The 16,188-nt window shown below is 44.7% G+C and overlaps 1 protein-coding gene across 1 annotated transcript in view; it reads left to right on the plus strand.

Annotated features, from left to right (window-relative positions):
- vta1 (vesicle (multivesicular body) trafficking 1) overlaps nt 1-16,188 on the plus strand; it is a 142,587-nt gene that overhangs the window by 99,201 nt on the left and 27,198 nt on the right. Inside the window, exon 6 of the mRNA XM_080200848.1 lies at nt 12,069-12,266. Within this exon, the coding sequence (XP_080056974.1) occupies nt 12,069-12,266 (198 nt within the window). The remainder of the gene's footprint in view (nt 1-12,068; nt 12,267-16,188) is intronic.

Raw genomic sequence — 16,188 nt, forward strand, 5'->3', positions numbered from 1 at the left:
TGTGTGTTGTGTTCCTCTTCATCTGAGTGGATCCTGTGTATATGGAGGAATTGTCCGTAGGGGATGGCATTTTTAATGTGTTTAGGGTGGAACCTGGAGAAGTGGAGCATTGTGAGGTTATCTGTGGACTTGCAGTACGGTGAAGTGCTGAGGTGACTGTTCTTGATGGAGATACATGTGTCTAAGTTCTGCACACATGAGGCCGGCCTCAACTGGGATCTTGGGTTCATGTCGTACTATCTGTAATCCCCATGACTTGCCTGGGCTTGCAAAATCTTACTAATTGACGTGGCTTGAGACAATTCACACCTCTAACATGTGCTTAACTCTCTCTCCACTCACATTGTCTGCACCTGTAAAGACTTGATTACCTGTTAAGATTCTCATTCCAACCATTATCTTGTCATTGATTTGTGTCTATATATGCCCTGTTTGTGAACCCAGTTCTCCATTCATCTGATGAAGGGGCAGCACTCTGAAAGTTCATGCCACCAAATAAACCTGTTGAACTTAGACCTGGTGTTGTGAGACTTTTTACTGAAAATATATTTAAGCATGTGAAAATTACTGGATCACCTCAAAAAATTCCTTACATTTAGCTATATTGAATACCCTTCAAAAAGAATCCCCAGTGTCATAAGCTGTGCTAAATTGTGTTAACATACCAAGTAATTGGGAATTAAAATAAAGAAAGGCTTCTTTTGTGTAGTGCCTTTCACAACCTCTGCATGGTTTGCAGCTTTTTTATAGCTCATGTAATCACAATGACAATATCTCAATGCTGTAGGTAATTAGCATGCTGCAAACTCCCACAAATACCAATGTAACAATTAGCAAATAACCTGCTGTTTGAGGGATAAGAGTTGACCATGACACGAGGGATGCTACAAGATCCCTTATACCATCTTAGACAGCAGACAGGGTCTCAGTTTAATGTGTCACCTGGAAGATAGCGCTCCTTTGGTGCAGCACAGTGTGTCAGTCTGGATTATGAGTTGAAGAGACGATTGGAATTTAAACCTACTGACTCAGGTGAGGGTGCTAACCACTGAGCTATGTATAATACATTTGTAAAGTATTACCCTTTAAAAAAATAATCTTTTTACTCAAATAAGTGTTTCTAATCTAAAAGCAAAACGCTACAGTGATTTAAACCGTACAAGTCCTATGTTTAATCAAATCTTAGTTTTTGCCTGGATTTTAATGCACTGCAAGCTGGTGGGTGAACAACGTCCTTCAACTTCTGGCACTTGGGATTGAACGCAGCTTAATAAAAGTTTCTTTCTGTCCCCAATCCTGCCAGGGCCCCAAGCTGAAATAGTTCTTGTTGAACGTGATCCACAGTATGGAGCTGTGCACAATTTACCAGTAGTTGGCATTTGTTCGACAAGTACTGATAGAAATCTGAATAAAATCACTCATGCAGGTTGGGCAACAACTTGGAGTGGACGTGCCAGGTCATTGGGTCAGTTTCGACAAAAGGTCATCAACCTGAGACATTAACTCTTGTTTTATCAGTCGAGAGTTATGGGGGACAGACAGGAAAGTTTTGTTAAGGCTACAGTCAGATCAGCCATGATATTGTAGAATTGCAGGGCAGGGTAGCAAGCTTAAATGCCCTACTCTTGGTCCTATTTCCTGTGACACGCGAAGAGGCCATAAAGGTATGGAGATAGTAAACATCCTATTAAAAGCTGGGTGCATTTCTGATGTTGGGTTTAAGGTGTATTGCAGCAGCAAAGAACTTTGCTTTGCACCTGGCCTTTGCTACAGCTAATCTGTAAGTGTTTCATGCTGTAACCAGGCAGTAAAAGTAAGAAACTGTCACATTCCCTGTGACTGATATAATTTCAAGCGCAAATTTGTGTTTTGGCAAAGAAATCGGAAGTGTCATCGTGGCTCAGTGGGTAGCACCAGTAGAGTAAAGGGTTAGTGTAGAAATGTAGAAACTAGAAGCAGGAGTAGGCCACTTGGCCCTTCGAGCCTGCTCCGCCGTTCATTTTGATCATTGCTGATCATCGAATTCAATATCCTGATCCCCTCTTCCCTCCATATCCCTGATCTCTTTAATCCCGAGAGCTACACCTAATTTCTTCTTGAAATCATTTTGGCCTCAACTGCATTCTGTGGTGGTAAATTCAAGATGTGGGTATGCCGGCGTTGGACTGGTGTAAACACAGTAAAAAGTCTGACAACACCAGGTTTTAGCCCAACCTATTTATTTGATAATATACTCACAAGCTTTCGGGGTTAGTCCCTTCGTCAGGTGAATGGAGAGTTCTGGCCTCAGACAGAGCATATAAAGCACAGACAGTTTAGAGATTACTGATTAGAATGCGAATCCTTACACCTAACCTGCTGTTCAAGACCTGAAGTGGCTGATAATGTGAGTGGAAGGAGCACTGATCACAGTTTAAAGAGATGTGTATTGTCTCCAGACAGTACAGTAAGTGAGGTTTTGCAAACCCAGGCAAGTCACAGGGGTTACAGATAGTGCGACATGAACCCAAGATCCCTGTTGAGACCGTCCTCATGTGTGCGGAACTTGGCTATCAGTCTCTGTTCAGCGACTCTGCGCTGTCGTGTGTCGTGAAGGCCGCCTTGGAGAATGCTTACCCGAAGGTCAGAGGCTGAATGCCCGTGACCACTGAAGTGTTCGCCAACAGGAAGGGAACAGTCTTGCCTGGTGACTATCGAGCGATGTTCATTCATCCGTTGTCGTAGCGTCTGCACGGTCTCCCCAATGTACCATGCTTCGGGACATCCTTTCTTGCAACGTATCAGGTAGACAATGTTGGCCGAGTTGCAAGAGTATTTACCATGTACCTGGTGGATGGTATTCTCACGTGTGATGATGGTATCCATGTCGATGATCCGGCATGTCTTGCAGAGGTTGCTGTGGCAGGGTTGTGTGGTATTGTGGTCACTGTTCTCCTGAAGGCTGGGTAGTTTGCTGCGAACAATGGTCTGTTTGAGGTTGTGTGGTTGTCTGAAAGCAAGAAGTGGGGGTGTGGGGATAGCCCTGGCGAGATGTTCGTCTTCATCAATGATATGTTGAAGACTCCGGAGAAGATGTCGTAGCTTCTCCGCTCTGGGGAAGTACTGGACGACGAAGGGTACTCTGTCCACTGTGTCCTGTGTTTGCCTTCTGAGGAGATCGGTGCGGTTTTTCGCTGTGGCGCATCGGAACTGCCGATGTATGAGTCGAGCACCATATCCTGTTCTTATGAGGCATCTTTCAGGGTCTGGAGGTGTCTGTCATGATCCTCCTCATCTGAGCAAATCCTGTGTATACGGAGGGCTTGTCCATAGGGAATGGCTTCTTTAACATGTTTAGGGTGGAAACTGGAGAAGTGGAGCATTGTGAGATTGTCTGTGGGCTTGCGGTACAGTGAGGTGTTGAGGTGACCGTCCTTAATGGAGATGCGTGTGTCCAAGAATGCAACTGATTCTGGGGAGTAGTCCATGGTGAGTCTGATGGTGGGGTGGAATTTGTTGATATCATCATATAGTTGTTTCAGTGATTGTTCACCATGAGGCCAAAGGAAGAAAATGTCATCGATGTATCTAGTGTACAGCATCGGTTGAAGATTCTGTGCAGTGAAGAAGTCTTGTTCGAACCTGTGCATGAAGATGTTGGCATATTGAGGTGCAAATTTGGTCCCCATGGCTGTTCCATGTGTCTGGATGAAAAACTGGTTGTTGAAGGTGAAGACATTGTGGTCCAGGATAAACCAGGGACACTCCTCGTCACAATGGATGTCTCAGCGCTCTACACCAACATCCCCCACAACGATGGCATTGCTGCGACTGCCTCAGTACTCAATGCTGACAACTGCCAGTTTCCAGATGTAATTTTACAACTCATCCGCTTTATCCTGGACCACAATGTCTTCACCTTCAACAACCAGTTTTTCATCCAGACACATGGAACAGCCATGGGGACCAAATTTGCACCTCAATATGCCAACATCTTCATGCACAGGTTCGAACAAGACTTCTTCACTGCACAGAATCTTCAACCGATGCTGTACACTAGATACATCGATGACATTTTCTTCCTTTGGCCTCATGGTGAACAATCACTGAAACAACTATATGATGATATCAACAAATTCCACCCCACCATCAGACTCACCATGGACTACTCCCCAGAATCAGTTGCATTCTTGGACACACGCATCTCCATTAAGGACGGTCACCTCAACACCTCACTGTACCGCAAGCCCACAGACAATCTCACAATGCTCCACTTCTCCAGTCATGTTAAAGAAGCCATTCCCTATGGTCAAGCCCTCCGTATACACAGGATTTGCTCAGATGAGGAGGATCGTGACAGACACCTCCAGACCCTGAAAGATGCCCTCATAAGAACAGGATATGGTGCTCGACTCATAGATCGGCATTTCCGATGCGCCACAGCGAAAAACCGCACCGATCTCCTCAGAAGGCAAACACAGGACACAGTGGACAGAGTACCCTTCGTCGTCCAGTACTTCCCCGGAGCGGAGAAGCTACGACATCTTCTCCGGAGTCTTCAACATATCATTGATGAAGACGAACATCTCGCCAGGGCTATCCCCACACCCCCACTTCTTGCTTTCAGACAACCACACAACCTCAAACAGACCATTGTTCGCAGCAAACTACCCAGCCTTCAGGAGAACAGTGACCACAATACCACACAACCCTGCCACAGCAACCTCTGCAAGACATGCCGGATCATCGACATGGATACCATCATCACACGTGAGAATACCATCCACCAGGTACATGGTAAATACTCTTGCAACTCGGCCAACATTGTCTACCTGATACGTTGCAAGAAAGGATGTCCCAAAGCATGGTACATTGGGGAGACCGTGCAGACGCTACGACAACGGATGAATGAACATCGCTCGACAGTCACCAGGCAAGACTGTTCCCTTCCTGTTGGCGAACGCTTCAGTGGTCACGGGCATTCAGCCTCTGACCTTCGGGTAAGCATTCTCCAAGGCGGCCTTCACAACACACGACAGCGCAGAGTCGCTGAACAGAGACTGAAAGCCAAGTTCCGCACATATGAGGACGGTCTCAACAGGGATCTTGGGTTCATGTCGCACTATCTGTAGCCCCTGTGACTTGCCTGGGTTTGCAAAACCTCACTTACTGTACTGTCTGGAGACAATACACATCTCTTTAAACTGTGATCAGTGCTCCTTCCACTCACATTATCAGCCACTTCAGGTCTTGAACAGCAGGTTAGGTGTAAGGATTCGCATTCTAATCAGTAATCTCTAAACTGTCTGTGCTTTATATGCTCTGTCTGAGGCCAGAACTCTCCATTCACCTGACGAAGGGACTAACCCCGAAAGCTTGTGAGTATATTATCAAATAAATAGGTTGGACTAAAACCTGGTAAATTCAACACATTTACCACCTTGAGTGAAGAAACTTTTCCTTACCTCAGTTCTAAAAGGTTTATCCCTTACCCTCAAACTACGACCCCTGTTCTGGATTCCTGCATTTTTGGGAACATTCTTTCTGAATCTACTTGTCTAATCCTGAAGTTTATAAGTTTCTATAAAATCCCCTCTGAATCTTCTAGACTCCAGTGAACATAATTCCAACTGACTTAGTCTCTCTTGCCTGACAGACCTGCCATCCTCGGGATCAGCCTGTTAAACCTTCGCTGTACTCCTTCTGTAGCAGGGACGTTCTTCAGATAAGGACGCCAAAACTGCACACAATACTCCAGCTGTGGCCTCACCAACACCCTCTACAATTGCAGCAAAATATCCCTATTCTATTCTCAAATCCTCTCACTATGAAGGTCAACATACCATTTGCCTTCTTTACTGCCTGCTCTACCTGCATGCTTACTTTCAGTGACTGATATGAGAACACCAAGGTCTTGCTGAGTATCCACCTCTCTCAGTTTACTTCCAAATAATAACCTGTCTTCCTATTGTTGCTACCAAAGTAGATAACTTCATATTTATCCACATTATACTTCATCTTCCATGCATATGCCCATACAATCAACCAGTCCAAATCAAACTGAAGCACCTCTGCATTCTCTTCACAGCTCACCCTCCCACCCGACTTTGTATCATCTGCAAATTTGAAAATAATACATTCAGTTCCATCTTCCAAATCACTAATACATAATGTGAACAGTTAGGGTCCTAGCACAGGTCTCTGCAGAACCAGACTATTCACTGCCAATCAGAAAATGATGCATTTATGCCAACCTTTTGCTTCCTATCTGCTAACCAGTTTTCTATCCATCTCAAGACATTACCTAAAACATCATGTGGTTTAACTTTACATAGTAGGCTGATATGTGAGACCTTGTCGAAAGCCTTCTTGATGGGTTCTTGATAAGAGAGGGGATTAAGGGTTATGGGGAGAGGGCGGGAAAGTGGAACTGAGCCACAACAGATCAGCCATGATCTTATTGAATGGCGGGGCAGGCTCGAAGGGCTAGATGGCCTACTCCTGCTCCTATTATGTTCTTATGTTCTTATGAGAGTCTAAAACCACATCCATTGGTTCTCCTCGGTCACCTCTACTAGTTACATCCTCAAGCAATTCTAATAGATTTGTCAAGCATGATTTCCCATGTTGACTTTGATTATCCCACTGCCTTCCAAATGCTGAGTTATGAAATCCTTGATAGTGGACTCTAGCAACTTCACCAGTACTGATTTTAGGCTCACTGATCTATAGTTGCCCATTTTCTCTCTACCTGCCTTTTTGAATAACAGGCTTGCATTAGCTACCCTCCAATCTGTAGGAACCAGTCCAGAGTCCAGAAAATTTTGAATAACTGCAATGGAGCTACTATTTCCAGGGCCACTTCATATCAGAAACACATGTGATGCTGATGTAAGAATCCTATTTGATCACACGACTAAGCAGTATAGATCTGGAAGAAACAAAAGTTCCAATCTTGTCCAGAAGTCCCAATGGATATATATAATCGCTGTAAATATAGAGTAATGGTTTTAAGCAACTATAGTCTCAAGCAGCTTACTTTGGGGGATATGCTTCAAAGAATCTGGCCTGGACTCTGGCCATACAATGAAACAGCACGCTCACGTTTGTGCCAACAACTTGTGAAGGCAGTCCCAGAGAATTGAGCGCACCACTCAGATTGATATTCCAGTCCCTAGTGCACTATCAATAGTAGAGCGCTGTACTCTTAGTTACTATTTCTCAACTGAGATGTTAAACTGGTGTCAACCCACTTAACCAGGTGTAAATGATCCCAGGGTACCATCTTACCCCCAATATTTACCCTTTGGCTGACGTCATCTGATCATTATCACAGTGCTGTTTGTGGGAGCTTGCTGCACTCAAAACTAGCTGCCACATTCGTGTTACAACAGTAACCACATTTCAAAATACTTCACTGGCTTTAAAATGCTTTGGAACATTTTACAATGATGGAAGATCCTATATAAATGCATGTCTCTCTTATCTTCCTTCACAATTATTGTTGGAGTGACTTGCATTGTTGAGCACTGTCAATTGCAGGAATGGGTCGTGACTGGTAAAGTTTATTAATGTCCAGTAGAGCTGATTAGGGTTTTCTTAGAAGCCTTCGCAGATGCTTCATCACATGAGTTGTTGACTTTGGCATTTTGTTCAAAATGTGTGAGCATTTCGTTGAAAAGTCAGCTGCATATTGTTTACAAAAAAATAAGTAGCCAGCTGCAGCATTTTACGTAGCGTCGAACCAAATATCAAATGTAAATATTCTGGCTTCAGAAGATATTTGAGAGAGACTTTTTCATTCTCTTAGACTTTCATGACCATTACAAGAAGTTCATTGTTTGAAGGCATAGCCCCGTTCATTTTCCATTAGCAAGTGGAGGAAACTAATGAGTAAGTAGAATGGAATGGGAGAAAAGTCTGTGTTGAAGCAGAGTATAAGTGGTGCTGTTTAACCTCACTCATTAGCATATATTCCGAGTGCTTTGTTTATATGTTGGAAACCTGTTTTTGGTAGAAGCTTTGGAGCAACTGCTGCTGAAACATGACAAATTTTGAGTAGTACTTTTAGTGAGACTTCAGTAGTTAGGGGGACTCACAGAAACCTATAGCTTCCAACATGACATTTCTCAGTATACTGTGGGTGACAGATCTCTCAGTATACTGTGGGTGACAGATCTCTTGGTATACTGTGGGTGACAGATCTCCCGGTATGCTGAGGGTGACGGATCTCCCGGTATGCTGAGGGTGACACATCTCCCGGTATGCTGAGGGTGACACATCTCCCGGTATGCTGAGGGTGACACATCTCCCGGTATGCTGAGGGTGACACATCTCCCGGTATGCTGAGGGTGACAGATCTCCCGGTATGCTGAGGGTGACAGATCTCCCGGTATGCTGAGGGTGACACATCTCCCGGTATGCTGAGGGTGACACATCTCCCGGTATGCTGAGGGTGACACATCTCCCGGTATGCTGAGGGTGACACATCTCCCGGTATGCTGAGGGTGACACATCTCCCGGTATGCTGAGGGTGACACGTCTCCCGGTATGCTGAGGGTGACACGTCTCCCGGTATGCTGAGGGTGACACGTCTCCCGGTATGCTGAGGGTGACACGTCTCCCGGTATGCTGAGGGTGACACGTCTCCCGGTATGCTGAGGGTGACACGTCTCCCGGTATGCTGAGGGTGACACGTCTCCCGGTATGCTGAGGGTGACACGTCTCCCGGTATGCTGAGGGTGACACATCTCCCGGTATGCTGAGGGTGACACATCTCCCGGTATGCTGAGGGTGACACGTCTCCCGGTATGCTGAGGGTGACACGTCTCCCGGTATGCTGAGGGTGACACGTCTCCCGGTATGCTGAGGGTGACACGTCTCCCGGTATGCTGAGGGTGACACATCTCCCGGTATGCTGAGGGTGACACATCTCCCGGTATACTGTGTGCTCAATACACTGGGAGATCAATGCGCCTGTGTAATAGCACCCCTAGAGCTCAGCAGCTGCCTCACAGGTGAGCTGAGACTGTATTGCTGAGTGCCATAACTTACCATTAATTATCTTGCTGAAAGAAACAGCAAGAAAACCTCCAGTTTACTCACCCATTTTACACTTAGAATTTTTTAAAGAAAACTCTGCTCCTCATTTTTCACGTAGCCCTGGAAAAACCAAACATTTTCAGCTCAATGTCCAATTCCCTTTTGAAAATTACTGTTGAATCTGCTTTTACTATCCTTCCAGATCATCTGAGGTGCCACCCCCATGTTGGGCTGTGGTATGTTGTTGCTGTTGAGTCAGTTGTGTCATGTTTTAAGCTGCACCTGACCTCTATGCCAACTTAACTGCAAGCACTTAGTGTTAAAGCTAGGTGCCAGAAGTTACAGATAACATTAGCCATCAGTTTCTTTGGAGGAGCAAAGGAATTGCAAGCATTGTCAAGAGTTGCCTTTTGACCTCAAAACATGCATCAACAATTTGAGACTTGTGCAAACTAATGGCTTCAAAGATTTTAAACTTCATAAGTGGATTTAGAACATGTTTTGTCAAGTTCTGGCTAAAAATAGGAACTCTTATTACCCATAAAAAATAAAGAAATAGAAATTTAACAAAGTGGCAATGCAGATGGATAAGGTAGTCAAGAAGGCATGTGGCATGCTTGCTGCCTTCATTTGGGGCATTGAGTGTAAAAATTGGCAGGTCATGCTGCAGCTGTACAAAAGCTTAGACCTCATTTGGAATATTGTGTACAATTCTGGTTGCCACATTACCAGAAGAATGTGGATGCTTTGGAGAGGGTACAGAAGAAATCTACCAGGATGTTGCCTGGTCTGGCAGGCATTAGCTATGAGGAGAGGTTGGAAAACTTGGTTTGTTCTCACTGGAACAATGGAGGTTGAGGGGCGACCTGATAGAGGTTTGTAAGATAGAGTGGATTGTCACATGCTTTTTCCTAGGGTAGAAAAGTAAGAACTAGGGGACACAGGTTTAAGATGCATGGGAAAAAGTTTTGGGGAGATGTGCGAGGCAAGTTTTTTTTTACACTGAGCATACTGAATGTCTGGAATGCGCTGCCCAGGGAGGTAGTAGGAGCAGACACAATAGTGGCATTTAAGGGGCATCTAGATGAATAAATGAATAGGATGGGAATGGAAGGATATGGACTCTACAAGTGCATATGGTTTTAGTTTAGGCAGGCATTATGATCGGCACAGGCTTGGAAGGCCGAAGGGCCTGTTCCTGTGCAGTACTGTTCTTTAATCTTAAATTCTATAAATGAACAACCTTTTGTGCTTCATAGGATAGAATCCTTATAGTGCAGAAGGAGGCCATTCAACTCATTGAGTCTGTACCGACAATCCCACCCAGGCCCTATCTCCACAACCCCACACGTTTACCCTGCTAGAGTCCCTGACACACACTAGCAATTTAGCATAGCCAATTCACCTACTCCACAGACCTTTGGACTGTGGGAGGAAACCCACGCAGACACGGGGGGAATGTGCAAATTCCACACAATGACCTAAGCCGGGAATCAAACCCAGGTTCCCGTCGTTGTCAGGCAGCAATGCTAACTGCTGTGCTACTGTGCCACCCAATGCTTCTCCAATGTCTTTTTAATTTAGATTGTTCTTGCGATTTGCTTTGCATCAGTGGAGAATTATGAAACCAAATTTGATTTTAGTAATGACGCAACGGTCAAGTCCAGAGGGATGAATGAACTTCTTTTCCATCCCTCTTGTTGGCTATAATACAGTTAAAATTTTTTTAAATTTGGGGTTTCTCATTCCTGTACATACTTAATAGTGTGCAAAGCTCTATGAAGAAATAAGCCAGTCAGTTCTCTTGAGTTAATAACGAAAGAGTTAGTTTCATTGTTTAAAAACTCACCTCGGGAAGTATGACTTACTTAAACGGGTCAAAGCACATATTTAATCCCAAGACACTCATGCAAAACAGAATGTTACAGGATGCAGGAGGTGGAATAAGATTTTAAGTCCTTGTTGTGATATTCCTTTGGTGGTCTTGAAATTTCCCTGGGGTTGCTGTGGCTGTAAACTAGTTATTTTCTAGAGACAGTCTCTTAAACTGTAATCCATCTTTTTCTAAAGTGGATATTATAGTGCTTGAAGTGCCTTTTGATTCTACATCTCGGTTATGTATTCCAAAATGCAACAGAGATTGTTTCATTTTGGAAATGCAGGGAGAGAGAGATGATGTTACTGGTCCACCCTGAGACTCCCTCTGTGTCCACTGTAACACGCATACAGTTTATAATCTTAGCTTTGCACATGTAGCGTTATGATCATGTGAGAGCTGCTTTTGGTGCACAATAGAGGGTCAACCATATTACTGAGGAGCTTTGATCTCCCACTGTGAAAACTATCAGGATACCATTGCAACAGAAAGGTGGCCCTTAACACTTTCCTTGCATAATGGATTTTGTTGGTCTTTCTTTGATTTTGGAGTTGGCAAACTTGTACCCTATTGTCCCGATGTTTTACGTATGAAGCTCAGACAATGGTGGATGAGAAGTCCATCAGGCACGTCCCCCTAATATTCCATGTTCAAAGATGGCTTGAACCTTGGTCAATTTTTAGTTCCGGTGACTTCTGCAGCCTTTTAAAATAGTGTCTTTGCTCTTCCAGCTGCGTCTTTTTTAAAAACAATCCATGGCATTGTACCAGCCAATGAAACTAATGATTGGTAGTTCACATGGCACATTTACGTGACAATGGCAGTCCAAGATCTCTGATTCCCATTATCCTGAACTTTTGTTAGTAGTAGGCTAACACAGTGAAACAAGCAGAGGGAAGTATGTCATTATTATACCTGAACATTTTGAAACTAAGACTAGGATTTTTGTTGGGTAATGTTGTCAAGAGATATATATAGATGGTTAATTAAATGTGATTGGAACAGATTTGAGGGATGAATGTCTAGATGGGACCTTGAAGGCTTGGCTGATTTATTCTCCCTTTAATCCAGAAACCTCCAACCAACTTTTTGATTTGCTGCATCTGTTTTTTTTTTTGAAAACTGTTTCAAGTTGAAATATCGAGTAACTAAATGCCATGTTCGTTTGCAGATAACGAGAGTAAAGGGGATGGTTCACTCCCGCAATCGTCAAACTCCAATATGCCCCCTGAATCCATAACAGCTGCAGACCTCTCCAACATACAGGTGCCTCCCAGTGATCAACCTCCATCGAATTTCTCAACCATTCATATCCCTCCTGGCGCGCATGCTCCAGCCAATACTCCAGCGGAAGTGCCAGGCAGCTCAGGTACGATACACCATAGCTTTGTGGCAAATACCGAGAATGGATTAAAAGGTACCTGTAACACACTACCAGCATGAGGTTATACTTCCTGATTGTTAAATCCTGATACAGGACCGCTCCCTCACAAACGCAATGGGGAATCACATGCGCATATCCCGGGATTTTCCCAGATGTGAAATGGAGGATCATAACAGCTTAATCAGCTATTTTATTGCCAAGTGGATACACAAAGCACCTGGCCATGGTTGCACGGGTGAGAGTACATTGAGTTTCCTTACAGATTTGCCTTTCAGAATATCACAGTCGCTGCTTTGTAAGAGGCAGTTCATTAATTACATTCACATGAATGGAAGGTATACATTCATTTACAGCTCCACTTATGCAAATAGTAGAAATTTGAAAATTGGGCTGCACAAGTATGTATAAAATTCTACAAGTTTTGGCTAAATGCCTGTGGATGAGCTTCTTCCATGAACTGTGGAGTACTCAGCAGCTTCAGGAGAGAACATTTGAGCGAAAATTAGAATAATGTACATGTTGAGTGTGCAAGGCTGTCAAGCTCATGGTATTTTCCTGAACTGTTGTACATTGCAACATCATGCGCTATCCTCCTCTGGTCATTAGTCATGCTGTCAATTAACGGGATGTTGGGAAAACAAGTCTGGATTGTCCCTTGTCCTGTAAGTCAGAAGCGGCTGAACTAAACAAAATGAAGCAATCCATCTCACTTTATTTGTTGGTTCAGCTTGTATGAATATTTTGGACCTGGAGTTTTGGGGAGGATTGTTTGTAGTTATTGTTGCTCTGTCCTTGTCTTCCTAAATCAACACTGGTATCTGTTAAGAACATAAGAAATAGGAGTAGGAGTAGGCCATCCAGCCCTTCGAGCCTGCCCCGCCATTCAATAAGATCATGGCTGATCTGTCGCTGCTCAGTTCCACTTTCCCGCCCTCTCCCCATAACCCTTAATCCCCTCTCCTATCAAAAACCCATCAACCCGCGTCTTAAAAATATTTAGCGAGGCAGCCTCCACCACTTCAACGGGCAGAGAATTCCAGAGATTCACCACCCTTTGAGTGAAGAAGTTCCTCCTCAACTCCGTTCTAAACCGCCCCCCTTTTATCTTGAGGCTGTGCCCCCTAGTCCTATTGTCTTTTTTGAGCGGGAAGAGTCTTTCCACCTCTATCCTATCCATCCCATTCATCATCTTATACGTCTCAATGAGATCTCCTCTCATTCTTCTAAACTCTAACGAGTACAAGCCCAGTTTATTCAGCCTCTCCTCATAGCTCAACCCCCTCAACTCCGGTATCAGCCTAGTAAACCTCCTCTGCACTCCTTCCAAGGCCAAAATATCTTTGCGCAGGTGCGGCGCCCAAAAATGCACACAGTACTCCAGTTGCGACCTCACCAATGCCCTATACAGCTGCAGCAAGACCTCCCTACTTTTATATTCAATCCCCTACGCTATGAAGGCCAGCATCCCATTCGCCTTCCTGACCACCTGTTGCACCTGCAAGCTGGGTTTTTGCGACTCATGCACAAGGACCCCGAGGTCCCTCTGCACCGTCGCCTGCTGCAGTTTTTCGCCCCGTAAGTAATAGTCCTTCCTACCATTCTTCCTACCAAAGTGGACCACCTCACACTTGCCAACATTAAATTCCATTTGCCATTTCCTGGCCCATTCGCCCAGCCTATCTAGATCCTTCTGCAGACTCTCCACACCCTCCGCACAATTTGCCGTTCCCCCAATCTTGGTGTCATCAGCAAATTTCGACACTCTACACTCGGTTCCCTCCTCCAGATCATCTATATAAATGGTAAAAAGCTGAGGCCCCAGCACCGACCCCTGGGGCACTCCACTAGTCACCATCCGCCAATCCGAATAGCACCCGTTGACCCCCACTCTCTGCCTCCTATTTGACAACCAATCCTCTATCCACGCTAACACCCTACCCCCAACTCCATGTCCCTCGACCTTCTGCAATAACGTTTTGTGAGGCACTTTGTCAAACGCCTTCTGAAAATCTAGAAAGACCACATCCACCGGCTCTCCTCTATCCACCGCCCTAGACACATCCTCATAGAACTCCAGTAAATTTGTCAGACATGACTTCCCTTTAATGAAACCGTGCTGCGTCTGCTCTATCAAGCAATTCCCTTCAAGATGCCTTGCAATTTCCTCCTTAATGACAGATTCTAACATTTTACCTACCACGGACGTTAAACTAACCGGCCTATAATTCCCCGCCTTTTGCCTGGCACCCTTCTTAAACAACGGCGTAACATTAGCCGTTTTCCAATCATCCGGCACTTCCCCGGAATCCAGCGACGTTTGGAAAATAACCACCAAGGCAACCACTATCACCTCCGCCATTTCTTTCAGAACCCTCGGATGCATTCCATCCGGTCCTGGGGACTTGTCCACAATCAGCCCCTCCAGTCTGTCGAGCACCGCCTTTCTAGTAACAGTAATGTCATTAAGACTCTCCAGTCCTACCACCTTTCCATCGCTAACACCCGGCAAATTATTCACGTCCTCCTCCGTGAAGACAGAAACAAAAAAGTTATTCAATACCTTAGCCATATCCCCATCCCCTACCACTAGGTCCCCTTTCTCATCCTCTAAAGGACCAACATTCACCCTAGCCAGCCTCTTCCTTTTTATATATTTATAAAAACTCTTGCTATCTTTTTTTATATTAAGCGCTAGCCCAGCTTCATAGTTTCTCCTACCCTTCCTTATCAACTTCTTTGTCAATCTTTGTTGACATTTAAACCTCTCCCAATCCTCTTCTCGCCCACTACTCTTAGCTACTTTAAATTCCTCCGCTTTTAGTTTAACACTCTCCTTCACCTCCTTCGTTATCCACGGCTTATTACCTCTCCTCCTACTATCCTTTTTGACCATCGGAATAAATTTCCGTTGAGCACCAAGAAAGATCTCCTTAAAGATCCTCCACTGCTCCTCAACAGACCCTCCCTCCAACGCGCTCTCCCAGTCCACATTCGCCAATTCTTCTCTCATCCTACCGTATTCCTCTCTATTCAAACAAAGGACGCGTGTCCGGGAACCCACTTTCTCCTCCTCCATCTGCACCAGAAACTCCACCATACAATGATCACTCTCCCCAAGAGGATCCTTCACCACAAGGTCCCTAATTCTACCCGCTTCATTACATAGCACCAGATCCAAGATAGCTCGCTCCCTCGTCGGCTCCAACACACACTGTTCGAGGAAACTATCCCGGCAAAATCAGCAATTGAAGGCGCTAAATGTTTAAAGCTTTATGTTGGTCTCCAAGTGTCCATGATATCCACCCAAGCATCCAAAATTCTTTAGTGGTGAATATAGGCTTGTTTGATCATATTAATATCTTGTGCTAAGCCATCGTGTTGTCCTTGTGCTTTGTGGTTGTGTATAAGGCTGATCAGGTTTCATGCCAAAAAAATGTTGCCTTCATTATATAAACTCATTTAGTGTGCTTAACATTAAACCTAAAATATATTTAGCTTACGTCTGACAACAGACATTTCTGTGCTCAACTGCTCTGACTCACTTTTATTCTTGAGACTTGACCATAACATCAACTTCAGCCATGATCTTATTGAATGGCGGGGCAGGCTCGAAGGGCTAGATGGCCTACTCCTGCTCCTATTTCTTATGTTCTTATGAATCATAGAATAGAATTCCTATAGTACAGAAGGAGGCCATTCAGCCCATCGAGTCTATACCGACCACAATCCTATCCAGACCCTACTCCCGTAACCCCACACAATAACCCTGCTAATGCCCTTGACACTAGGGCCAACTTAGCATAGCCAATCAACCTAACCCGCACATCTTTGGGCTGTGGGAGGAGCACCCAGAGGAAGCACACGCAGACGCAGGGAAAACATGCAAACTCCACATAGACAGTGACCC

Source organism: Carcharhinus amblyrhynchos, chromosome 12 (assembly GCF_965287045.1).
Source record: "Carcharhinus amblyrhynchos chromosome 12, sCarAmb.v2.hapA, whole genome shotgun sequence".
NCBI lineage: Eukaryota > Metazoa > Chordata > Chondrichthyes > Carcharhiniformes > Carcharhinidae > Carcharhinus > Carcharhinus amblyrhynchos.